The 27,636-nt window shown below is 42.2% G+C and overlaps 1 protein-coding gene across 1 annotated transcript in view; it reads right to left on the reverse strand.

The window, feature by feature from the left end:
• The window catches only part of LOC144598442 (protein associated with UVRAG as autophagy enhancer-like), a 43,363-nt gene extending 22,309 nt beyond the window's left edge, over window positions 1–21,054 (reverse strand). Inside the window, exons 1-4 of the mRNA XM_078408585.1 lie at window positions 20,998–21,054; window positions 11,380–11,494; window positions 4,737–5,192; window positions 1,609–1,706 (exon numbers count right to left, since the gene is read on the reverse strand). Of these exons, the coding sequence (XP_078264711.1) occupies window positions 1,609–1,706; window positions 4,737–5,192; window positions 11,380–11,494; window positions 20,998–21,054 (726 nt within the window). The remainder of the gene's footprint in view (window positions 1–1,608; window positions 1,707–4,736; window positions 5,193–11,379; window positions 11,495–20,997) is intronic.
• Window positions 21,055–27,636: the final 6,582 nt, after the last annotated feature.

Raw genomic sequence — 27,636 nt, forward strand, 5'->3', positions numbered from 1 at the left:
AGAAACTGATGTACACAGTGGCAGAAAAGTGGGCACGCAGAAAGGAGCGCAGCAACTTCAACAGACCAGAGACCACACACAAATGTGACCTTTGCGACAGAGACTGTCGCTCCCGCATTGGTCTCTTCAGCCACAGGCGACGCTGCTCTAGCCGACGTGTGGAGCAAGCAGCCAACAACTAGGATGCACCACCCATGGTCAGCCATGACTGAGGGGGCCCAAGAAGAAGTCTTGCCCAAATCAAACCAGTAAGCATGCCAGCCACTTGCCCCAAAGCCCTTTGAGGAACAGATCAGAGAGACCTTAGATCTACCATTCCTTTCTTCCTCTCCCAACTAATAAAGACCTATTTCAGAAGTCAGAATTTTCTCCAAACCATCGACAATTTAATAACCATACCTAACATATTTCCAACACCCTCATCACCACCTTTTTTGATAACTTATCCTTTTTTTATAAAATGCTTTCAACAAATTGAATTTACCTGGTTCTCATTATTTGAAGACCTCAAACTACAAACTAGAGGGATCTATTTATTTTACATCCTATTAAATCCACTTTCAGAGATCTGTATCTAATCGAAATCTGTATTCAGTTAAGAACCCCAGTTTGGAGCCCATGTTACACAGCTGGAGACAGGTTCCTGGGCCAACCAAGTTCCCACTGACTATCAATAATTCATTTTTCACCCTACATACAGGATTATGAACAGATGCATTTTAGATAGCCTGTAAATAGGAGGCAGCATTTGGGAGACTGGCAGGCTGGATTTGCTGGATGTGAACAGGACATTTCCAAGTATCTCCCTCCCCACTCCACTTGCCAAGCTGCAGCAATCAGGGGCTGGGTTGAAGCCGAGCAGGGCCAAGAGCAGTCTCACCGAGTCAATGAGGCTGGCAGGCAGCCACTTATTTTGAACCTGCTTGCTCTCCCCTACGGTTGTCCGAGACTCTGTCCCACACACTGTTTTTGTTTCTGGCAGTTAGGCTTATGAACAAATGTTCAGAGTAAAAAGTTGTTATAGCCTGTATCAATTAGCTCCCTCTGGATTCCACCACTCACTGGCACACTGTGCAAGAGGAATCCCAAGCACCCAAAGTAAATGTGCAAACACCACACAGATTGTACCAGAGGCCATGATTGAACTTGGGCCCTCAGCTTTGAGGCAGCAGTTAATCCAGCTGCACTACCCTTTAGAGTGAAGCCTTTGGTTCCATTTACCAGTTTTCCTGCACTCACCAACCAATCTTTCCCCACTGAATCTTCTCCTCCTCCCCTCCCCCCAACTAAGGGAAGACTGATGTCTTACCCAAAATCAACATCCCTCAGGTTATGCCAATATTCACAGATGGATTTGAATTAACAGACTGAACTCACACATTCGGCAGTTGAATTTAAATCATTTTATACTTTGGCATAAAGACACTCAAATAGTAACAAATGAAATCGTTGGGCATAAAACAGTTACAAAGAACAATTCTTGGCAGTAATCCCAAATGCAACCAACCCAATTTCAACAAAAAGAAAGTTTGAGAAGCAGAGTGGTAATTAACAAGAGGAAACTTGATGAAGATGAAACTAAATTAAACCAAAACAGAAGAATCTTACCTTTTCCTGAGCTTTGCTGGCACTGAGACTTGGATTAGAGAGATAGCTTGTGTACACAATCGTTTCTGGTCTATTACTCTGATCATACTGTGCTTTGTCTGTGGAAGGAAAGCTAGATTAAAATACAAATTGGGGTAGTTTAAAGACAAATTAAGGAATTGACCCCAGACAATAAGAATTTTATACTATTTTTAAATATTAGCTTGAATCAAAATTAAAAATGAAGCGTCAAAATACAAACTTCCTGTGTAAAAGATAAATTATTAATTTTCGTGACAAAGGGTTTATTAATCAGCAATGTTTAATTCTCTCTCTGCAGATGCTATCCAACCTGCTGGTATCGCTGACATCATCATTTTTAAATTTCAGATTTCCAGTCTCTGCAGTTTTTTGCCTTTCAGTACACTGATGGACATTTTTAATTGGCCTCCCAACTGCTCAGAGTGTTAATAGTCCTGTCCCACTTGGGTGCTGCCTGATTATGTATTTTTTGTTTACATATCCTTGTCCTGTGTGTAAAATCCGTTCAGACAGTCTGAAATGTCTGCAATTGTTGAGATTTCAAACATGGGACAAGATCTCAATTGGTACCATTCTTGAATTTCCTGACACATAGTTCCTTCCTAAAAATGAAAGCTGCCTAAAGTTACCCAAAAGTTTAAGGATAATGCATTATTCAGATTCTTTATTCAGATAGAATATTGGCTTTATGGAAGGAAACTGAGGCCGGTGATGGTGGAAGGTTGCTTCTCAGACTGGAGGCCTGTGACTAGTGGAGTTCCTCAGGGTTCGGTGCTGGACCCGTTACTCTTTGTCATCTATATCAATGATTTGGATGAGAACATACATGACAAGATTAGCAAGTTTGCAGACGATACAACAGTGGGTGGTTTTGCAGACTGCGAGAAGATGATTGTGAAAAATTGCAGCAGGATCTTGATCGATTGGCCAGGTGGGCTGAGGAATGGTTGATGGAATTTAATACTGAGAAACGTGAGGTGTTGCATTTTGGGAAGGCTAACATGGGCAGGATCTACGGTGAATAGTAGGGCTCTGGGCAGTGTTGTGAAGCAGAGGGATCTAGGAGCGCAGGTACATAGTTCCTTGAACTTAGCATCACAGGTAGATAGGGTGGTCAAGAAGACTTTCAGCATATTTGCCTCAAGACATTGGTGAGGCCACATTTGGAGTATTGTGTTCAGTTTTGCTAACCCTGTTTTAAGATGATGTTGTTCAGCTGGAAAGAGTGCAGAGAAGTTTTAAGGATTCTGCCAGGAGTCAAGAGCCTGAACACTAGGGAGAGATTGAGTAGGCTTGGTCTTTAATCGCAAGAGGATAAGGGGTGATATTATACACAAGGTATTGGGGTTAGGGTATTGACATGGATAGAGAATTGGTTAGCAGACAGGAAACAAAGAGTAGGAATAAACAGGTCCCTGTCAGAATGGCAGGCAGTAGCGAGTGCAGTGCCGCAAGCCTCGGTGCTGGGGCCGCAACTATTTACAATATATATTAATGATATAGATGATGGAATTAAAAGTAACACTAGCAAATTTGCAGATGACAAAGCTGGGTGGCAGTATGAACTGCGAAGAAGATGCTCGGAGGTTGCAGGGTGATTTGGACAGGCTGAGCGAGTGGGCAGATGCATGGCAGATGCAGTATAATGTAGATAAATGTGACGTTATCCACTTTGGCGGCAAGAACAAGGAGGCAGACTATTATCTCAATGGTGTCAGATTAGGAAAAAGGGAAGTGCAATGAGTCCTGGGTGTCCTTGTACACCAGTCACTGAAAGTAAACACGCAGGTACAGCAGGCAGTGAAGAAAGCTAATGGATGTTGGCCTTCATAACGAGAGAATTTGAGTACAGGAATAAAGAGGTCCTTCTGCAGTTGTACAGGGCCCTGGTGAGACCACATCTGGAGTATTGTGTGCAGTTTTGGTCTCCTAATTTGAGGAAGGACATCCTTGCTATTGAGGCAGTTCAATTGAGGCAGTACTATAGGTTCACGAGGTTAATCCCCAGGATGGCGGGACTTTCATGAGGAAAGACTGGGCTTGTATTCACTGGAATTTAGAAGGATGAGAGGGGATCTAATAGAAATGTATAAAATTATAAAAGGACTAGATGCAGGAAAAATGTGGTGGATTCTTCCAACATTGCGCTGAAGGACAATGAAATCTGTAGTATATTCAAGAAACTGCTAGATGCAAGAAAAATGTTCCCAATGTTGGGAGAGTCCAGAACCAGGGGTCACAGCCTAAGAATAAAGGGGAGGCCATTTAAAACTGAGATGAGAAAAAAAAAAAACTTTTCCACCCAGTGAGTTGTGAATTTGTGGAATTCTCTGCCACAGAAGGCAGTAGAGGCCAATTCACTGGATGAATTTAAAAGAGAAATAAGCTCTCGGGGCTAGCGGAATCAAGGGATATGGGGAGAAGGCAGGCACGGGTTACGGATTGTGGATGATCAGCCATGATCACAATGAATGGCGGTGCTGGCTCGAAGGGATTGATAGGATGAATGCAGAGTCTTTTACCCAGAGTACGGGAATGAAGAACCAAAAGGCATAGGTTTAAGGTGAGGGGGGGGGGGGGGGGGGGGGGGGGTGAGGGAGGGGAGAAAGATTTAGAAGGAACCTGAGGGGCAACGTTTGTTTCAAAAACCTACCCAAAGGGTGGTACGTATATGGAGGTAGAGGAGGTAGTCGAGGCAGGTACTGTCACAACATTTAAAACACCTTTGGACAGGCACATGGATAAAATAACGCAGGGAGGTTGGGCTAGTGGAGATGGGGCATCTTGGCCAGTCTGGACAAATGGGGCCGAAGGGTCTGCTTCCACATGGTAAGATTCTATGCTTAAAAAGACACAATGATACAGTATTGGATCCACAGCACACAAACTCCGTCACTTTAAAACACAGTTCATTGTCGACCTGAACGTTCTTGCACATCCTTCCAAACCACCTTCTCCCAAATGCACCGAACATAGTCTGATATTTTTAGATAGAGCTTCATTTGTCATTCAGCCATCTACGCTGCAAGCCCTTTAGATGTGCGTTTCTGTGCCATCCTCCTCAGCTGTGACCACCAGCATTTATTTATTAACGTTCATTATTTTACCTGTACAGATGTTCACATCAGAATGGAAGTGTTGATGTGACTGGTCGCTGTTGGAAATTATGGGTGGAACTCCAGTGAAGATTGTGCACCCGGCAGCTGTAGACTGTGCAGATAGAAGTTTATTGAAGGTGTTGGAAATGACCCGACTCGAGGACAACTCAGACGATGCAAACAGTGAATAGTTGTTGCATTTGGAAGTTGTCATTGGAATCCCAATGCCTTGCTGCTTTTCACCATCTCCATGCCCACTGTCCCAAAGCTTTTTTGCTTCTCCACCTTGGAGTAAAGTCAGTGAGGAAAGCCCTGCATCAGGTATACATTTCTCTGTGGATGTTTTGAAGCCATCATACGATTCCAACACGGAGATCAGGATCTCCTTGATCGATGCTGGGTTGTTTGGGTGCCGTCCCGAGCTCACTGCAGTCTGGCCCATAACTGCTGGTTTGGAATATTCATCTGACAAACAAGAGACAAAGTACATCTGAGCACTGCCGGTATTTTAAATTATTTATCTAAAAGATAGACAATTGCATGTTTCTTAATACAAAAAGCCAACTTTACAGTGCAGATCGCATCTCCAGCAAAATTCAAATCAACTGCAGGTGCTCCTCGACTTCAGATGGGGGTACGATCCGATAAACCCATCGTAAATTGAAAATATCGCAAGTCGAAAATGTATTTAATACACCTAACCTATCAAACATCATAGCCGTGGCAGCTCCCAATTGTGCATGACTGGGAGCTGCAGCTCGCTGCCATTGCCCAGCATCACGAGAGAGTATCGTACCGCATAAGACACTGCCAATCTGAGCAGCAGACAGGTCTGCGAGCCCAGGAAAAGTCCAGGAAAAGATCAAAATTCAAAATTCGAAGTACGGTTGGTTTCTATTGAGTGTATTGCTTTTGCACCATCGTAAAGTCGAAATATCGTAAGTCAATAGACAATAGACAATAGACAATAGACAATAGGTGCAGGAGTAGGCCATTCAGCCCTTCGAGCCAGCACCGCCATTCAATGCGATCATGGCTGATCACTATCAATCAGTACCCCGTTCCTGCCTTCTCCCCATACCCCCTCACTCCGCTATCCTTAAGAGCTCTATCCAGCTCTCTCTTGAAAGCATCCAACGAACTGGCCTCCACTGCCTTCTGAGGCAGAGAATTCCACACCTTCACCACCCTCTGACTGAAAAAGTTCTTCCTCATCTCCGTTCTAAATGGCCTACCCCTTATTCTCAAACTGTGGCCCCTTGTTCTGGACTCCCCCAACATTGGGAACATGTTATCTGCCTCTAATGTGTCCAATCCCCTAATTATCTTATATGTTTCAATAAGATCCCCCCTCATCCTTCTAAATTCCAGTGTATACAAGCCCAATCGCTCCAGCCTTTCAACATACGACAGTCCCGCCATTCCGGGAATTAATCTAGTGAACCTACGCTGCACGCCCTCCATAGCAAGAATATCCTTCCTCAAATTTGGAGACCAAAACTGCACACAGTACTCCAGGTGCGGTCTCACCAGGGCCCGGTACAACTGTAGAAGGACCTCTTTGCTCCTATACTCAACTCCTCTTGTTACGAAGGCCAACATTCCATTGGCTTTCTTCACTGCCTGCTGAACCTGCATGCTTCCTTTCATTGACTGATGCACTAGGACACCCAGATCTCGTTGAACTCCCCCTCCTCCTAACTTGACACCATTCAGATAATAATCTGCCTTTCTATTCTTACTTCCAAAGTGAATAACCTCACACTTATCTACATTAAACTGCATCTGCCATGTATCCGCCCACGCATCGTAGGTCGAGGAGCATCTGTATATTTGATAATATGGCTACAAGTTTGAAATTGGCATCTGTTGCAAAAGATGCAAGTGCTGGGAATAACATTGCCTCCCCATCCTAACCCTGTTCCTATTTAAAAGGGAGCAACTAAAATTAAAATATTGGCAGGAAAAATTAACATTACACAAAATGAGTTATTTGCAATACTAGATTGCGTTTATTTATATTGTCCCATTAGGCAGGTCCACTTTTCCACCATCACCACTCGCAGCACACAATCTTTATTCCCCGCCTCAACAAAGCTATCACGAGTTCATCCTCAATTATATTGTCTCATCAAATCAACCTGTCGAAAAATTTGATTATAATGTTTTCAGCAGCACAGGAATGCATTAATTCCATACCCAGAAACCACCTCCAACCCCAAACAATAATATTATTCTTACTACCACATTAAGTGCATTACTCCAAATCCAAGTAAAATGGGTCTGTTGCAAATCATATCAACCTACAAGCTGAAGCAATATAGATTCTTACACCTTCGGGGTCATCCCAGAAAGCAATGACAATTAGAAATCCCTCCTCTCCATTCACAACTTATTTCTTTGGATGCCGATTCTGGGTACCTCAATGTAATGCTTCACTTGCAGCTTGTTCACTATCAAAGCAGCCCAACTGTCATTATCTACATCTTGCCGTCGCTACTTTAGGTGGCTCAATCTCCCTCTAAAGCAGTTTCCGAAATACTTCACCTTTTGCAGTCAAGGCCTATGAATAAACCCAGTCTTCAGTCAGATTACAATTTTACTTCTATTTTATCACTAACAACTGAAGAATTTGTCATCCTTCCCTCACAACACTAAATCTCTCATCCAGGATTCAAATCCCCATTACCTGCAAATGCTTTCTAAAAGCCCACCCCTTATCAAGCTTTTAAACCAACATCAACATTAAGGGATTTCTTCTCCAGCACCACCATTGACGATAGCGGTTTTCCCAACACAGGAGACCACATGGTGAGCACTACGTATACTAGACTAGAAGTATAACAAGCCAACCACCACTTCACCAGAAAGAAAATGTTTAGGTCAGGGATAATGGGTAGAGGTAAAAGGGCAGTTGCTATATTTTCTGCAATTGCAAGGGAAATGGTTAGACAATAGGTGCAGGAGCAGGCCCTTCGGGCCAGCACCGCCATGCAATGTGATCATGGCTGATCATTCTCAATCAGTACCTCGTTCCTGCCTTCTCCCCATACCCCCTGACTCCACTATCCTTAAGAGCTCTATCGAGCGCTCTCTTGAAAGCATTCAGAGAATTGGCCTCCACTGCCTTCTGAGGCAGAGAATTCCACAGATTTACAACTCTGACTGAAAAAGTTTTTCCTCATCTCCGTTCTAAATGGCCTATCCCTTATTCTTAAACTGTGGCCCCTGGTTCTGGAGTCCTCCAACATTGGGAACATGTTTCCTGCCTCTAACATGTCCAACCCCTTAATAATCTTATATCTTTCAATAAGATCCCCTCTCATCCTTCTAAATTCCAGTGTATACAAGCCTAGTCGCTCCTGTCTTTCAACATACAACAGTCCAGCCATTCCGGGAATTAACCTTTAGTAAACCTACGCTGCACACCCTCAATAGCAAGAATATCCTTCCTCAAATTTGGAAACCAAAATTGCACACAGTACTCCAGGTGTGGTCTCACTAGGGCCCTGTACAACTGCAGAAGGACCTCTTTGCTCCTATACTCAACTCCTCTTGTTATGAAGGCCAACATTCCATTGGCTTTCTTCACTGCCTGCTGTACCTGCATTCTTCCTTTCAGCGACTGATGCACTAGGACACCCAGATCACGTTGTACATCCCCTTTTCCTAACTTGACACCATTCAGATAATAATCTACCTTCATATTCTTACCACCAAAGTGGATAACCTCACACTTATCCACATTAAACAGCATCTGCCATGCATCCGCCCACTCACACAACCTGTCCAAGTCACCCTGCAACCTCATAGCATCTTCTTCACCGTTCACATTGCCACCCAGCTTTGTGTCATCTGCAAATTTGCTAATGTTATTTTTAATCCCTTCATCCAAGTCATTAATGTATATTGTAAATAGCTGCAGTCCCAGCACCGAGCCTTGCAGTACCCCACTAGTCACTGCCTGCCATTCTGAAAGGGACCCATTTATCCACACTCTTTGCTTTGTCTGCCAGCCAAACAATTTTCTATCCATGTCAGTACCCTACCCCCAATACCATGTGCTCTAATTTTGCACACTAATCTCCTATGTGGGACCTTGTCGAACGCTTTCTGAAAGTCAAGGTACACTACATCCACCAGCTCTCCCCAGTCCATTTTCCTAGTTACATACATTAGTCAGGCATGATTTCCCCTTCGTAAATCCATGCTGACTCGGAACGATCCTGTTACTGTTATCCAAATGCTCCGCAATTTTGTCTTTTATAATTGACTCCAGCATCTTCCCCACCACTGATGTCAGACTAACTGGTCTATAATTTCCTGTTTTCTCTCTCCCTCCTTTCTTAAAAAGTGGGATAACTTTAACTTCCCTCCAATCCACAGGAACTGATCCTAAATCTATAGAACATTGGAAAATGATCACCAATGCATCCATGATTTCTAGAGCCACCTCCTTAAGATGCAGACCATCAGGCCCTCGGAATTTATCAGCCTTCAGTCTACCCAACACCATTTCCTGCCTAATGTGAATTTCCTTCAGTTCCTCCGTCACCCTCAGATCTCTGGCCACTAGAACATCTGGGAGATTCTTTGTATCTTCCTTAGTGAAACCAGATTGGTTATTGAGGATGGAAGAGGAGACTTGAGGGAAAACATTTAGCATACTGAAAGGGAAGGGGACGGTATGTCTGGGAGCAGCATCTTGTTGAAGATAGAGATTTGGGAGGTTTATCTGTTAAAATGTGAAATTTGGTGGAGTGGAAATATTCACTTGCATTTCTAGTTTAGACTTCAATAGAATTCACTTTACACCGTGGAGACATTACAGATCGGTTGACTGCTCAGAAATATCTTTCTATTCACACCACAGGGGTAATCCGTAGCTTCCAGCTGCTTGTCACATTAATCATCCATTCCACCCTGACCTCACAGTTTGTGGCCTCAGAGCCCAACACAAGCTTAGAAACAACAGCTCGTCTTCTGGCTCAGCACACACAAACCCTTCAGGAATTAACAATTTCCAATGAGTAACTTTGACAGTTTATTAGAACTGGCTATTCATTCGTTAAACTCTTGTTTTAATCTCCTTCAGACAGATCAGCTGCAATTAACAAGCCACACTTTAATCAGGCAGCATCAACACCTCTAGGGTCAGCCAATCTCTTCATCCTATCACAAGATTCCTATTTTCCACCTCCCTCTTGTATGCAATTTAAAACATGCTTAAAAATATATATTCTAGATGGAAGATCAACAACTCTTTTCCTTCCCACATTTGCTGTTAGATCTGCTGAGTATTTCTGATATCTGGACTTTTTTTCCATATGGAAGTTTAACCATTATGCTGAGAGAACATGAAAATTTTATTTCGCACAAAAAGGTCTATTGAAGTAATTGAACAATTGTCCTCATGTCAATTGTAGTACCTTTTCATTTCATAGCAAGACAATCACCAAGGCTTATTGGGCTCCTGGGAGTGACGTTACACCATTTTACAACATTGCAAGCTCAAGAATATCAGGGACACTTAAAGGGTACTTGGTCAACTGGGCACCTGTATTCATTTAATTAAAAGGAGGCCTACATAGAGTAGCAGGATTCTACCAAATAGTAAATTACACCGTGTAGGAAGGAACTGCAGATGGTAGTTTAAACCAAAGATAGACACAAAAAACTGGAGTAACTGAGCGGGACAGGCAGCATCTCTGGAGAGAAGGAATGGGTAAAGAAAGGTCTCGACCCGAAACGTCACCTATTCCTTCTCTCCAGAGATGCTGCCTGTGCCACTGAGTTACTCCAGCTTTTTGTATCTATCTATAGTAAATGACACCCACTTGCTACAATAGAAACAGTCCTTCTGCCCAATATCAAGGATGAATGAATGAATGCGTTTATTGGCCAAGTATGCGCATATAACAAGGAATGTGCCTTGGTGCTCCGTTAACAAATGACAACACAAACATACAGTTAACAACAATAAAGCATAACCACATTATCACATACAAGATGCAAAGTCAATTTAATGTTATTTGAGAGTATTTCCACTCAGTCCACTAGAACTACCAACCCATTTATCACTCGAATATTCCACCCCAGTGTCACTCTGACTATCATTGACATTGTACATTGCACCATCAAAGCCTTACTTTCACCTTGCCTTCTGACTAGGCACATTACAGCCTTTGTGATTTAATATGCATTAATCCCTCTCTTTTCCTTACAGTCCAAACCTCACCTTTGTTTTTAATTTGTCCCAATTGGCATTGTTTAAAATACAATTTGTAAAAGAAGTCTTGGTAGTTTGGTTGTGCAAAATATCACAGGTATACCCCCTCTTTTCCCAGTATCATCTCCTCTCCCCAAACCCAGTAACTTTAAAACCTCATCTCCCAAAATTTCCAGTTTGACTTCCTGAACTCCTTCACCCATCACAATGACTCCATTTGTCTTTTTACTTATGGTGCCTGACCTGCTATTCAGAACACTTATTTTATTTTAATATTATAGTCCAGTGACACAATGGTAACAGAATATCATCCCAATTGATTTGTTAAAACAAGATCTAGGTAGAAGGGATAGGAAATAACTGCCACAATAAGTGCTTCAGTTTGCACTCCACCAAATTGTCAAAAAAGATTAAAACAATTACCTGCTAATGTTGATGACCCTGGCAACTGAGGCAAAGGGCTCAGGTTGTTCAGATGAAAGCCAGAAGAGGCATCCTCTGCCTTTGCCACAGGCAATTGGTTATTCTCACTCACCAGCTGAGTTAAGAATGTGGAGAACAAGTTCAGACTTAGAGGGTCAATTATCCAGTGGCAGTTAAATTAATTAAGATACAACGAGGTCTGAATTGAGAAAGGAGAACCTCAGCCTTGCAAATTAATTGGCACAAAACAGGTGCAGAGGCTTTTGATCCTCACCAAGCCTCTTTTAAAGGAACAGTGTGATCAGTCAAAAACATTTGATAAGTATTTTGTTCTTTGTGCAGATTACTGAAATGTGTTTCACACAATCACTTAGCTGCAGCATTTTTGCAGCTCTTGTGGTTCTTCCCATTTCTAGATTTGCCAAAACTAATTTCAACAAAGACATTGTCCCTTTAAGACTTCTGTGAAAGACATTTTGTAATCACTTATCCATATTCAATTTACTCTAGTAACAAATATACTTAAAAAAGAAAATTAAAGAGGTGTGAATAATTTTACTTGTGTGCAGAGATTGTCTTTCTACTGTATAAACCTAGTCTTTCTTTAAAGTTTTGACTGAACAATAACAACATTAAATTCCACTTCTATTGTCAATTTAACAGCCAGCATTGAAGTGAGGAAAAGTCAAAACACTGCATCAGCTCTGCTTTCTGTTCTCCAATGTATCTGTACTGTGGAATTTTCTGCTTTAATTTTAATATAATTTTTCATGTATGATAATGTAATCACTCAGACCCAAATATTAAGTACAATGATCATTAAAAAAACTATTTATTGCTCATATTCCCATTCAATTTATTCAAACACTACTTCCCCAAAGCTGAGCCATTTCTGCTCTGGAGGTTGGACAATGAAACAAATATCTACCTGCCCTTCATTTTAGAACAAATGTATTTATATTATTTGTTAAGACAACACTCTTTTACCATGAGCAACATTCCAACCCAGTTAACTTATTGCTCAATCTTAAATTGCAAATCCAAGACTAATTATTGGCATTCTAAAGACTGACATCACCAGTAAAATGGCTCTTGTAGAAGTAAATCATTTTTGTTCCATACATCAGGTTTACAAATAATCTCACATTAACGTTACATAATCTCACATACACTTACATTAACCTTACATCAATCCCATCTTTTTATTTTCCACACATGCACAACAACTGCCCCTGATTCAACCACTCATTTACACACGAGGAGCAACTTACAGTGACTAATTAACCTACCAACCTGCATGTCTTTGGGTTTTAGAAACAGACTGGAGCACCCAAAAGGAAACCCACGTGGTCAGAGGGAGAATATGCTGTCTCCACCCAGACAATACCCAAAGTCAGGATTGAACATGGGTCTGACACTCTGAGGCAGCAGTTCCAAAAGTTGTACCACTGTGCTGTCCTATTTTATTTATGGTGTGAGCCCTGTGGTAACAGAAAGCAGAAGTGGTGTCAGTGAGGCACAACACCCACTGGCTTTTCAGAGAGGTTGCCCACCTATATGACATTTAACCAGCAGATTGCTGGTATGGAACTGGATCAGGTCCCATAACACCATAATCTGGAATCTCAAACCCAATAAAACCTCACCAGTCCTCTTTCCACCTTTAAGGTGCTTGTTAAAAGCTATCATCTTGATCAAGTTTTTGTACATCTTCAATACCTTCTCATGAGGTTCAATGGTAAAATGTGTTTGATTCCTCTTGTGAAAATCTGGACAAATTTTGCTGTGTTACAAATTATGTAAAATTGAACATTGTTGGTTATCAATCAATCAATCACTTATTAGTTGGAGGGCTAAGTGGAAAAGAATAGTTAAAGGTTTGGATAACTGGTTTTAGAATAAATCTGAACACTAACTCTTATGTTTTTCTATTATACCAACCTGGCACCACACTGAAGCACCAGCATTGATCATTTTTTCAGCATGGGGCTTTCCCTATAAACCTTTAACCTGGGGCATTAAATAATAGCAACCCAGCCAGACGGGCACTCATTATAAGAAAATGTCATATACTTCAGGAGTTGGATGACTAGAGAGTACTCTAGATTTCAAAATGGTGGTATTTCAATACCAAGGACATTGCTTTATTAATCTTGGATAAAATGGACACAACCCCAGATGGTCATGTCCCATTAAGAAGGAAATTTGACATCTGACTAAAGGGTCTAATTTCTCATCAGCAAAAAAATATGTAACAGCATCTTCAAAGTGAACATAGAAACATAGAAAATAGGTGCAGGAGTAGGCCATTCGGCCCTTCGAGCCTGCACCGCCATTCAATATGATCATGGCTGCTTGATCTGTTGCTTAACTGTCAATGAAAATGAAACATAATGTTTTCAAAAAACACACCCACAAACAAGTTCATGTTTTGCATCATGTCATTAGCAGAATGTCTCTAATTCTCTTGATCAGCTCGGTTCTGATGAAGGATTCATACCTTCATTAATGCTAAGTGGATTACTTTTTCTGGGCAGTCAGTTTCTAAACTCTTTCCCAAAGATAAACCCTGAGTTTGTACAAGAAAACTGAATATAGAATGAAATGTGTAAAAACAAAGCAGAGTAAACCCTCGTTATTATGGACCATAGGGGGAAGGAATGGTGTCCATTATTGCCAATTATCTTCTATACTCGAGTAAGGTTTTATCATTGTACAGTAGTAGAAACAAACAACTACAGTTGCTGGTTAATACAAAAAAGAACACAAAATGCTGGAGTAACTCAGCAGGAGAAAATGTTTTTCTCCAGAATGTGATGTTTAGAGTCGAGACCCTTCTTCAGACTCTCAGTCCAGAACTGGGCCTGTAATTCAGGTTAGTTGACGGCCCCAGCCTGCTGCCGAAGTCAATGGTCACAGCTCACAGGCGGCTGGAGTGCAGGTAAGCGTCGGCGGCAGGCGCGGCCTGTAAACAGCGGGGGACGAAGTGAGACCTTGGGGTGGTGTGGGCAGTCACGAGTTTTAAGCGGCAGGGGAGGCAGTGTGAGCTGAGGGTGGCATGGACAGGTGCGGTCTGTAAGTGGCAGCGGAGGTGGTGAGAGCTTTTGGGTAGTGTGGGCAGCCCCGACTATAAGCGGCAAGAGAGGTGGTGTGAGCCGGGGATGGTGTGGGCAGCCCCAACTTTATGTGGCCAGTGTGGTCTGGGCACCCCCGACTGTAAGCGGCAGGGGGGGCTGCGTGAGCCAGGGCTGGTGTGGGCTGTAAATGGCAGGGGAGGCAGTGTGAGCCGGGGGGGTGGCGTTGGCAGCTGTCGGCAGGTCCGTCTGCTATATCCAAAATCCATTATAAAGAGGTCCTTTAAAACAAAGGTTTACTGTATAGAGATTATAATTTACTGTGCGATCAACTGTGTGGTACAAGCACCCTATTAATATATTCTTCAATTCCACTCTTCTTTATAAGCCTACATAATAAATGTACCCTTCTCTGCCATGACCTCACATCCTTATTATTCTTTATGTAAACTTTCTCCTAAATTTGATGCTGAATTTATACCCTTCATGTTTCAAACTTGCCTATGGATGAAAACATTTTCTCTCTATTTGCTTCTCAAACCACCTCATGATTTCAAAAACAGTTCATGCAATTTGGAAACCAATTTCTGGTTGAAAACATCGCAGGCAAATAACACTATAATGGTGAGTAGGGTGCTGCCCTTAAAAGGTTGCCTTCATTGCTACTCAAGGTGTTCCCTCTCCTTCATACGCATGTTCTGTGGAAATATAAAGAATTTAGTTTTTAGAAACTTGGTTGTTGGTTGAATGATATATATTTGCATGAAAATGTATTGAACTGAGCATTGCCATCGTGAACCAATGGAAATGGAACCAGTAATGCCGTACCAATATTTAAGAGAAGCTGCAACGACAGACCAGTGAGTCTGATATGGTGAGAAAATTGCTGGTGGGAATACTGAGGAACAGGATCTACCGGCATTCGGATAGGTGGGATCTGATTTGAGATAGTCAGCATGGTTTTGTGTGTGGGAAATCATGTCTCACGAACCAGATAGAATTTTTTGAAGAGGTCACCAAGAGGATTAATGAGAGCAGGGCAGTGGAGATTGTCTACATGGACTTTAGCAATGCGTTTGTCAAGGCCCCACATGGTAGGCTAGTCTGGAGGTTAGATGACTTCAGATAGTTCAGATAGTTCCTCTGTCCCTCTCTTTCCTCCCTCCCTTCCCAGTTCTCCCCCTGTCTTCCTGTCTCCTACCGCATCCTATCTTTGTCCCGCCCTCTCCCCTGACATCAGTCTGAAGAAGGGTCTCAACCCAAAACATCACCCATTTCTTCTCTCCTGAGATGCTGCATGACCCGCTGAGTTACTCCAGCATTTTGTGTCTACCTTCGAGTCACATCGATAGGGTGGTGAAGAGGGCACTTGGCGTGCTTGCCTTCATGGAAAGGGTATCATACAAAAGTTAGGATAACATGATACAGCTGTACAAGTCATTGGTGAGACCATACTTGGAGTACTTTGTACAGTTCTGATTCCCCAGCTAGAGGAAGGATATCATTAAATTAGAAAAGGTGCAGAAGAGATTCACTAGGCTGTTATGAGGACGAGGGATGAGTTAGAGGGACAGGCTGGATAGGGACTTTTTTCTTTGGAGCGTAGGAGGTTGAAGGGTGTCATTATTGAAGTATACAGAATCATGAGGGGCATGGATAAAGTGAAAATTCTAAACCTAGAGGGCATAGGCTTAAGCTAAGACGTGAGGGATTTTAAATGGACCTCGGGCAGTGTTTTCACTCAGAGGATAGTCCATATCTAGAACAAGCTGCCAGAGGAAGCTAAAGAAGGGGATGCAATTATGACTTTCAAAAGATATTTGGACAGATATATGGATCGGGAGAGTTTGGAGGGGTATGGCCAAATGTTGGCAAATGTGGACTAACCAGAAAGCCAACTTGGTCGGCATGGACAAGTTTGGCTAAGGGGCGTGTTTCCATGCTGTATAACTCTATACTTCTATGATAGCTATCATTACTGTAGCTGAGGAGCACAAAACATAAATAAAAATGTGAGGTATGGTTATGGAGGTGAAATGGGGAGTGTTTGCATTTTATAACAGAACAGCAAGAGGTGATGATAAGGCACCTCAAGCCTACATTACCATCAACAAGGCATGGCTGGTCTGATCTTGGCTCAGCTGTAATTTTCTGCTTGCTTCCTATAGCGTTAGGTTTCCTTACAGACCCAAACTCTTTCTATCTCCTGCTTGAAATATAGTTAGAGTTGTCCGGGATAGAAAATTCCAAAGATTTACATACATCTGAGAGAATTTCCAAAGGGCCACTTCTTATTCTGAAGTGAAACTCCTAGTTCTCCATTCCCCCTCCAGGGAAGTTCCTCACCATGTTCCTCTTCCTCATCAAATTTTGCAAGAAATTATTAATTTTATAAGAAGGAATTGTGAGAATTTTTGATTAGCAGCTCTGACTTGCCTCAAGCAGATGATTAAAAAATGGGTAAAAAGGTATAATCAGTAAGTATGAATGGCAGGGGAAATGATTGGAGCTCCTTTCTCCTGGACCAGGCACAGCTCAGGGAAAGGATTCATGTTGGACAAGATAAGCCAAACTCTGGCTGCTGTGTTTATGTGAAAGGGCTGATGTTTCACTGAGCATGCTCCGATAACACTGGAATAACCTATCCGAGCATGCTGGAATAACCTATCCGATTAGGAGGCATCCCTATGGTTTCCTCCCACTTCTCAAAGACGTGTGGGTTTGTAGGTTTATATGTTACAACAAAACATTAAAAAAACAGCAAGAGCTGGTCATAAGGCACCTCCATTTCACCTCCATAACCAGACCTCACATTTTTATTTTGTGTCTACACTCCCACTTTCTCATCTACTCTACACATACGGGACTTTTTTACAGAGGGCAACAACACATTACAGAGGATGTAACATGTAGAATGGATAAGGGAGAGCCAGTAGATGTAGTGTATCTGGACTTTCAAAAAGCCTTTGACAAGGTTCCGCACAAGAGATTAGTGTGCAAAATAAGAGCACATGGTATTGGGGGTAGGGTATTGACATGGATAGAGAACTGGTTGGCAGACAGGAAGCAAAGAATAGGAATTAAAATGTCCTTTTCAGAATGGTAGGCAGTGACTAGTGGGGGGCTACAAAGCTCGGTGCTGGGATCCCAGTTATTTACTATATATATTAACAAATTAGACGAGGGAATTAAATGTGACATCTCCAAGTTTGTGGATGACACAAAGCTGGGTGGCAGTGTGAGCTGCGATGAGGATGCTATGAGGCTGCAGGGTGACTTGAATAGGTTGGGTGAGTGGGCAGATGCATGGCAGATGCAGTATAATGTGGATAAATGTGAGGTTATCCACTTTGGTGGCAAGAACAGGATGGCAGATTATTATCTGAATGATGTCAGATAGGAAAAGGGGAGGTGCAACGAGACCTGGGTGTGCTTGTACATCAGTCACTGAAAGTAAGCATGCAGGTACAGCAGGCAGTGAAGAAAGCTAATGGCATGTTGGCCTTCATTGCGAGAGGATTTGAGTTTAGGAGCAAGGAGGTCCTTCTGCAGTTGTACAGGGCCCTGGTGCGACCGCACCTGGAGTATTGTGTGCAATTTTGGTCTCCTAATTTGTGGAAGGATATTATTGCTATTGTGGCAGTACAGTGTAGGTTCACCAGGTTAATTCCCGGGATGGCGGGACTGACGTATGATGAAAGAATGGGTCGACGGGGCTTGTATTTACTGGAATTTAGAAGGATGAGAGGGGATCTTATAGAAACATATAAAATTCTTAAAGGATTGGACGGGCTAGATGCAGGAAAAATGTTCCCGATGTTGGGGGAGTCCAGAATCAGAGGTCACAGTTTAAAAATAAGGGGTAGGCCATTTAGGACTGAGAAGAGGAAAAATGTCTTCACCCAGAGAGTTGTGAATCTGTGGAATTCTCTGCCACAGAAGGCAGTGGAGGCCAATTCACCAGATGTTTTGAAGAGAGTTAGATTTAGCTCTTAGGGCAACAGGAATCAAGGGATGTGGGGATAAAGCAGTAACGGGGTACTGATTTTAGATGATCAGCCATAATCATATTGAAGTTGCCGAATGGCCTTCTCCTGCATCTATTTTTCCATGTTTCTATGTTTCTAGAATGGATTCAGGCTGTGAGGCACTGCCAGTGAAAGAAAAGAACTGCAAAGCACAGTTGAAATCCAAGACAAGCAGCTGAGCAGCTTCATGCCTGCACTATTTATAGACTCATCTCAGGAGGCCAGACAGGTCAAGTTCCTTTTTCACTTCTCTCTCTTACTAATCCTGTATTAACGTTCTATTACAAAGAGATTGTTTTTAGTGCTGCTGTCGTCTTGAGGAATAAATCCTAAAATCAGGACATGAAGGTCTGGTCATACCCCACCGAATAGGAACAAAAGTGAAAAAGTGAGTGAAGACATCATGAGTGTCATCACATTCAGGCCCTCCTGTATATCTACTCACGCCACCAATGCTGAACATGCAAAGAAAGAGGGTGAGAGGGGAGGTGGAGGGGGGGGGGGGGAAGCTCAGCATTAACATGCAAATTTCCTTCACTCCAATAAACAATCATCTATTGCCTTTTCTAAGAGCTGCATGTGCCAGGAAAAGAAGCTGATCTCCCCCAGCCTATGGAAGTGGCCTTCAATCCCCACTCCTTTTCCTTCCTCCCCGCCATTGCATCATCATTGTCGGTGCTTTTGCCTCCATACAGCTTCCAAGCCCCATACCCTATACAAATTCCAATCCCACTGAAAATATCTTCCCTCAATGATTCCTCTCATTCAATAAATAAAATGTTGGTGGAATTCAACAGGGCAGACAGCATCTGTGGAGGCAAAGGGATAGTCAACATTTTTACATTTCCTCTCAAGCAATAGGACTATATCCAATTCCTTCATTAATTAACAGTCCCCTCAGTACATCATTTTCTTCCAAAGACAATTAACCCTTGCTGCTCTTTGGAGTAAGGATCGCTGAGGGCCTGTTTCTGTGCTGTATAATTCTTTGATTGCATGACTTTACCTTGAAGAGCATGCAGTTGTGCCAATATTCATCCCCCACTAATATCACAAACACAAATGCGTTGACCATTAACACATTGGTGTTTGTAGGAGCCAGCAGCTCCTACAACATAAGTGACATTTTAAACCACTAGGTTAGATGTAAAGCACCTTGGAACATACAGAATGAAATGTGGAATGTGCCATATAAATGCAATCCTTTGTTCAAGTGTTTGTATTGTATTGGATGCCTTGAAATTTGCAATGTTCTTTTTTTTCCCTAAAATAAATCAACATTCGCACTATCTATGTGTTTTTACAAAACGTGGATGTTATTAGGACACTCATACACTTTGCTGCTCTCATGACCAGACTGTGTCTACTTCCCCCAGACAGGAGGACATACATTTTCTCTACATAACATGCAAACAGGATCTTGTTCTACCATTTTCATAGTAGAATGCTGAATAGCATCTTGATTGCATTTACTACCTTTTGTTCCATAATGTAGGATGTTGTGAACCATATAAATCTACAAATTTCAACGATGACCACACTTCAAAAGTATTAGATGTTTGTAAAAGCAGGTTCAGTAAATGCATGTTTCTTCTTTTTCCCTATCTTCCTTCTGCTACAACTCAGAGTCTCAGGTCTGGTCTCAGTAACACATTAAAGTTATTCCTAGTGCTAGATAACTCTCTCTTTACTCATTTTCGATGTGTCCATTAACCAGAGTGACACAATGTTATTGAATGTTGTGTTTGTTGTATTCTGTGCCCAGTGTTTTAACTGTGTCAAATAGTTTTAAATGCAATTGATAATTTGTGTTATTTTATGGGAACATTTGTAATTTCTAGCTGGTAATCAATGGCAGAGCCTGATATCCAACACCCAGTTTCACCACAGACTCTTAAAAGTCAAAGATACCATATCATTCTGAATCAGATTTGAACGAAGGCTCCTAAAATAAATCAAAAGTAGGCAATGCAGTTCAGTCCGCCCACTAATTTCTGTGCTCATATTTAGCAGTTGGATTCCTTCATTGGTAATTGACTTTGCACAGATTAAGCACTGCAAATTTTCTTTCAAAAGACCATCATCAATTCTGTACTCTCTTGAATGGTAGTTTACACTGAGGTTAATTATGTCAGTTATAAATTATTCACCTGCATCCAGCAAGGTATCAGATATGCAAGAGACTAATAGTGAATCATCCTTTAGATAGATCAAAGGATCCCAGGAAGAGGAGAGCATGGATAGCAAATTGCTGCAACATGAGTAATGTGGTTCCTTGTCATGGAGTCAAGACAGTAGAATCGTCAGCATCAGATGGAAGGATGGGATAAATTGCCGGAAAAGCTAGAGACGGACTAAAGTACATCATGAACACCTTAAGAGGACAAAAATAAAAGGAATAAAAAGCCAAGTACGGAGGAGTGAATGGCTAGGATGATCAGAAATGGAACACTATTCTCCTGTAAAGATGTAATTACTCCATCTTATTTCAGAGAGGCAATACATTCATTATTTACCTTTTGTAAAGGGGATGATGACTTATTTTTGGCACATTTGGGAGCAGTATCTGACATGTCCAAACAAAATGTATTATCAAGCCCCTGCTTTCTGTAAGGTGAACAAGTTATCTTTTTAAGTAAATTATGCGGTAGACAATGGCAAAATATTGTTTGAAGAAAAGCAAGGAGAAACAGAGGGCAGTGAAACGCCATGGCACAGTGTCTGATTTTTTTTGGGTGCTCTGGTTTCCCCGCACATTCCAAAGATTTATAGGTTTGTAGATTAGTTGGCTTCTATAAATTGCTCCCAGTGTGTAAAAGTGATGCAAAAGTGGGGTGATATAGAACTAGTGTACAGGTGATCAATGGCCAGTATGGACTCAGTGGGCTGAAGGGCCTGTTTCCACGTTGTATCCCTAAAACTAAAACTAAAACCTAAAGCACTTTGGAATATCATAGAAAAATAGAACTGGAACAGAACTATTAGCACATGATGTCAAGAATAAACCCTGTTTATTCAAACTCTTTTTTTAAAAGACAATAGTTAAGGGCAAGAAGAGATAGTTTAGAAAATAGGGTAATATAGAAATGATGGAAACTTGTAATGTGAGAAGCAATGAAGAAACTTTAAAGAAGCAGTAATGTGAACATTAAGGCCAAGCTTAACTTACTCTGCAATGCTGCGCTGATGCTATAGTTACCAGTCTCAGTTCCAGCGCCTTCTGAGTGTGATGATTGATAGGCAGAGGAATCATATTTCACAATGAACCTAGCAAGGAGCTTTGTACACATCTGCTTGGATACAGGTTTGGAGTGCGCTTCCTATGTCCACTATCACAGCTACTGCTCTGGAGAATTGCACCTCTTGTGGCATAATGATCAATGGCCATTTCAAATGATTCTAGTGCAAAAAGTAGGCGTCTGAGCAGATTTTTAGCTGGGAGTAAAAAATATTACCATCCAGTACTTCTTCCTTTGTTACCACTTCCAGGGCAGTCAATGACAGTCCCTACAGTTTGCCTCATTTTGAATCATGTCTGGGGAAATAGGATTGGGTGGGGTTTACTTACAATTATTTCAACCTACTCATCCTGAGGTGAATATTTGGAACAAGCTGCAAGAGAAGGTAGTGTATGCAGAAATGATTACATTGTTTGAAAGGTATTTGGACTGTTCTTGGAATTGAAAGAAATAGGGGAATACAGGCCTCTTGTACATGGTCTCCGTCCATCCCTCTCCTTCACAGCTGCAGAAACCCTCATCCACGCCTTCATCACCTCCCGTCTGGACTACTGCAACAGCCTCCTCTATGGCTCACCCTCAAAAATCATTAGTAAACTTCAATACATTCAAAACTCCGCTGCCCGTCTACTCACCCACTCCCCGATCCGTGACCATATCACCCCCGTCCTTTACAAACTCCACTGGCTCCCCATCTCCCAGAGAATCCAATACAAAATCCTCCTCATGACCTACAAAGCCCTCCATAACCTGGCCCCATCCTACCTGACTGACCTCCTCCACAGGCACACTCCCACCTGCACCCTCCGCTCTGCTGCTGCCAATCTCCTGTCCCCCCCCATCCGGACCAAACTCAGATCCTGGGGGGACAGGGCTTTCTCCATCGCTGCTCCCACCCTATGGAACTCACTACCCCAAACCGTCAGAGACTCCTCCTCACTCACCACATTCAAAACATCACTGAAGTCTCACCTCTTCAGCATTGCCTTCAACCACTGAAGGTCACCTCACCTTCTGTCTCCTTTCTCTGTTCGTTTACTTATTTATCTATTTATTCACTTCTCTATGTTCTAGAAATCCCTGTAAAGCGTCTTTGAGTGTTTGAAAAGCGCTATATAAATGTAATGCATTATTATTATTATTATTATTGTGAGCAAATGACATCGTGGTCAAGGTGGGGCGAAGGGCCCGTTTCTCTGCTGGATGTTTCTGTGATTCATTACCAAACACCTACACAGATAGAGAAAAAGGATTGATAAGGTGCACAAGGAGTGTTTGGCAGGTCCTTTTCACAGAATATACTGTATACTATGAGAACAGGTCGGACCTGTTCACGCCAATGTTTATGTTCTATTCAAACCTCCGCCCATCTAAATCCATCAGTGTGACCCTCTGTCCCCTTCTCTTTCATCAGCTCATCCATCTGTCTCATTCGCCACAAACCCTCCCTGTGGAAGCGAGTTCCCTATTCTCAACATGCGTGAAGGGGAGTTTCTTCTGAAATTCCAGTTGGATTTCTAGGTAGACGTCTTATATGAACAGCCTCTGGTTATGATCCTCCCCACAAGTGCACACATTTGCTCTGTCTTAACTCTATTAATATTTTTGTCATTTGTAAACCTCTACCAGGTAACCCCTCAGTTCTTAATCAAGCACATGATGCAATGATATTGTTTTGCAATAACATTCTTTAGGAAATTATTTCTGGCAGTTCTCCCTGTATTAGCCCACAAAAGGTTTTCTCCCAACAGCACAGCATTTATGTAAAAGTACCTCAGAGACTCAAGAGCTATGTTGATAATGTATTCGGTCTATTGCTACATCAAACCCTTTGGGCCTACTGATCATGCCAATGGAATCCCAATGCTATCATGAATGAGAATATAAAGCATTTTCTGCGCTCACCTGCAGGTCCCTGCACATCACCACCATTCTGGTTTGCAGCTTCTACGTATAAAAAAATCACAGCTCCTCATTACTGAGCATTACCTGGTGGAGAGAAAGAGAGAGAAAAAGCAGCTGCCATGATTCAGCAAAGCAGTCAATAGACAATAGATAATAGACAATAGACAATAGGTGCAGGAGTAGGCCATTCAGCCCTTCGAGCCAGCACCACCATTCAATGCGATCATGGCTGATCACTCTCAATCAGTACCCCGTTCCTGCCTTCTCCCCATACCCCCTCACTCCGCTATCCTTAAGAGCTCTATCCAGCTCTCTCTTGAAAGCATCCAACGAACTGGCCTCCACTGCCTTCTGAGGCAGAGAATTCCACACCTTCACCACTCTCTGACTGAAAAAGTTCTTCCTCATCTCCGTTCTAAATGGCCTACCCCTTATTCTTAAACTGTGGCCCCTTGTTCTGGACTCCCCAAACATTGGGAACATGTTTTCTGCCTCTACTGTGTCCAATCCCCTAATTATCTTATATGTTTCAATAAGATCCCCCCTCATCCTTCTAAATTCCAGTGTATTCAAGCCTAATTGCTCCAGCCTTTCAACATACGACAGTCCCGCCATTCCGGGAATTAACCTAGTGAACCTACGCTGCACGCCCTCAATAGCAAGAATATCCTTCCTCAAAGTTGGAGACCAAAACTGCACACAGTACTCCAGGTGCGGTCTCACCAGGGCCCGGTACAACTGTAGAAGGACCTCTTTGCTCCTATACTCAACTCCTCTTGTTATGAAGGCCAACATTCCATTGGCTTTCTTCACTGCCTGCTGTACCTGCATGCTTCCTTTCAGTGACTGATGCACTAGGACACCCAGATCTCATTGAACATCCCCTCTTCCTAACTTGACACCATTCAGATAATAATCTGCCTTTCTATTCTTACTTCCAAAGTGAATAACCTCACACTTATCTACATTAAACTGCATCTGCCATGTATCCGCCCACTCACACAACCTGTCCAAGTCACCCTGCAGCCTTATTGCATCTTCCTCACAATTCACACTACCCCCCAGCTTAGTATCATCTGCAAATTTGCTAATTGTACTTTTAATCCCTTCATCTAAGTCATTAATGTATATCGTAAATAGCTGGGGTCCCAGCACCGAACCTTGCGGTACCCCACTGGTCACTGCCTGCCATTCCGAAAGGGACCTATTTATCCCCACTCTTTGCTTTCTGTCTGTCAACCAATTTTCTATCCATGTCAGTACCCTACCCCCAATACCATGTGCTCTAATTTTGCCCACTAGTCTCCTATGTGGGACCTTGTCGAAGGCTTTCTGAAAGTCGAGGTACACCACATCCACTGACTCTCCCCTGTCAATCTTCCTAGTTACATCCTCAAAAAATTCCAGTAGATTTGTCAAGCATGATTTCCCCTTCGTAAATCCATGCTGACTCGGAATGATCCTGTTACTGCTATCCAAATGCTCAGCAATTTCGTCTTTTATAATTGACTCCAGCATCTTCCCCACCACTGATGTCAGACTAACTGGTCAATGTGAATTATGTCAGAATAACCTAAAACCAGGTTGGATGTGTTCAGAACTATCACGCCATGTGTGTAAACAAGCTATCAGGGTGTGAATGGTAAATTTTCGCAGAGGGTGGTGGTTTTCAGAAACAAGCTTCCACTGGGAGTGGAAGAGGCAGGTACAATTACAACATTTGAAAGTATAGTACTCAGTACTCAGAAAGGAAAAGTTTAGAGGGATACAGGCCTTATGCAGACAAATGCGGTAAGCTTAGATAGACATCACAGTTGGCATGGACATGATGGGCCAAAGGACCCATTTCTATGCTGTATGATTGTATGGTGACTTACCTGTTATTCCAGGGGAATTAGATACAAAGTAGACATATAGTTAGGAGAGGGTGCAGGGGAATAGATACAGTCAAGTATAGAAAGAAAATTATGTCCAATAGACAAAGTAGTCATAATGAAGCAGATGAGAAGAACCAAGGTTAAATTATATCTATTTTAATTCAGAGTTTGAATAAATAGACAATAGACAATAGATGCAGGAGTAGGCCATTCGGCCCTTCGAGCCAGCACCGCCATTCACCGTGATCATGGCTGATCATGCACAATCAGTACCCCGTTCCTGCCTTCTTCCCATATCCCTTGACTCACATAGTATGTGAAAATATGTTATGATTGTTATCATAGTGATTTGGTTGAAAAAGGGTGGTTTTAGAGAGGGTGGGTAAGTTCACTGTGATGTTGCCTGGCCTGGACTCTATTAGCTGTAATAAAGGTTGGACAAATTTGGATTGTTTTCACTGCACCATTGGAGGCTGAGGGGATGACCTGACAGAAGCACATAAAATCATGAGAGGCATTGATAGGGTAAATGGTGAAGAGTCCTTCACCCAGGGTAGAAATGTCAAATACTAGAGAGCACAGATTTAAGGTGAAAGGGGGGAAGTTTAAAGGCGATTTGCGAGTTGAAATTTTTGCACAGAGAATGGCAGTTGTCTTGCATGTGCTACTGTAGGAATTGGTCAAAGCAGATATGCTTGCAACATTTAAGATGAATTTAGACAGACACATGAACAAGTAGGAAATAGAGGCACTCAATCATATGCAGGCAGATGAGTTTGGTCTAATTTGATATATACTTGGCAAGTCAAGTCAAATTTATTTGTCACATACACATACTCGATGTGCAGTGATATGAAAGTGGCAATGCCTGCGGGTTGTGCACAAAAAGAATTAAATTTTAATAGACAAGACAACAACCTATCCCTCAAGGCAACAACCTCTCCCCCAATACCAGCAAGACAAAGGAGATTGTGATCGACTTAAGGAAGCAAAACAGATTACACACCCCATATACATTGATGGTGTTGAAGCAGAGATCATTGAAAGCTTCAGGTTCTTAGGAATAAATATCGCCAGCAATTTGTCCTGGACTAGCCACATTGAAGCAATGGTCAATAAAGCACACCTCTACTGCTCTACTTCTTTAGAAGGCTTAGGAATTTGGCATGTCCCCAACAACCCTCACTAATTTCAACAAATGTATCGTAGAAAGCATTTTATTGGGATGCATCATAGCATGGTTTGGGAACAGCCAAATCCGCAAGAAATTGAAGAGAGTTGAGGACATAGTCCAGACCTTCATACAAACCAACCTCCCTTCCATTGAAGATAGATACAAAATGTTGGAGAAACTCAACAGATCAGGCAATATCTCTGGAGAAAAGGAATAGGTGACATTTCAGGTCAAGACCCTTTATCAGGCTGTGAGTCAAGGGAGAGGGGACACTAGAGATATGAAAAGGTACAAGGAACAAATGAATGAAAGGTATGCAAAAGGACAAATCAAAACCAGCAACAGTGATCAAGGAAAGGTAGAGCCCAAAATAGTCAATTGTTCGCTGTGAAGAAGGTGATACAGAGTGGATACAGACAGTGAAACTATGCAGGATGACAGTGAAACTTGTAGGACGACTTGGGTGGGGAGAGATGGAGAGAGAGTGAATACATGGCTTACTTGAAGTTAGACAAATCAATAAACATACCGTTGCCCAAGCGAAATATGAGGGTAACCAATGACTCCATCTACATTTCACACTGCAAGGTCACCAGTATAATCAAGGACCAGTCTCACCCTGGTCACTCCCTCTTCTTCCCTCTCCCATCAGGCAAGAGTTACAGAAGTTTGAAAAGGCATACATCCCGATTCAGGGATGGTTTCTTTCCAGCTGTTATCAAGCAACTGAATATCCTCTCACTAAATAGAAAGCAATCCCCACCTCCCATCTACCTCTTTGAACTATATTTAGTTGGACTTTATTGGACGTTATCTTACACTAAACATTATACATTTCATCATGTATCTGTACACTGTCGACGGCTTGATTGGAATCATGTATAGCCTTTTCGCTGACTAACTAAACGAATAATAAAGACCTACGCATGAGCCAAAGCCTTTCAAGATTAATTCTTAAAT

This window comes from Rhinoraja longicauda, chromosome 12, assembly GCF_053455715.1.
Source record: "Rhinoraja longicauda isolate Sanriku21f chromosome 12, sRhiLon1.1, whole genome shotgun sequence".
NCBI classification, from domain to species: domain Eukaryota; kingdom Metazoa; phylum Chordata; class Chondrichthyes; order Rajiformes; family Arhynchobatidae; genus Rhinoraja; species Rhinoraja longicauda.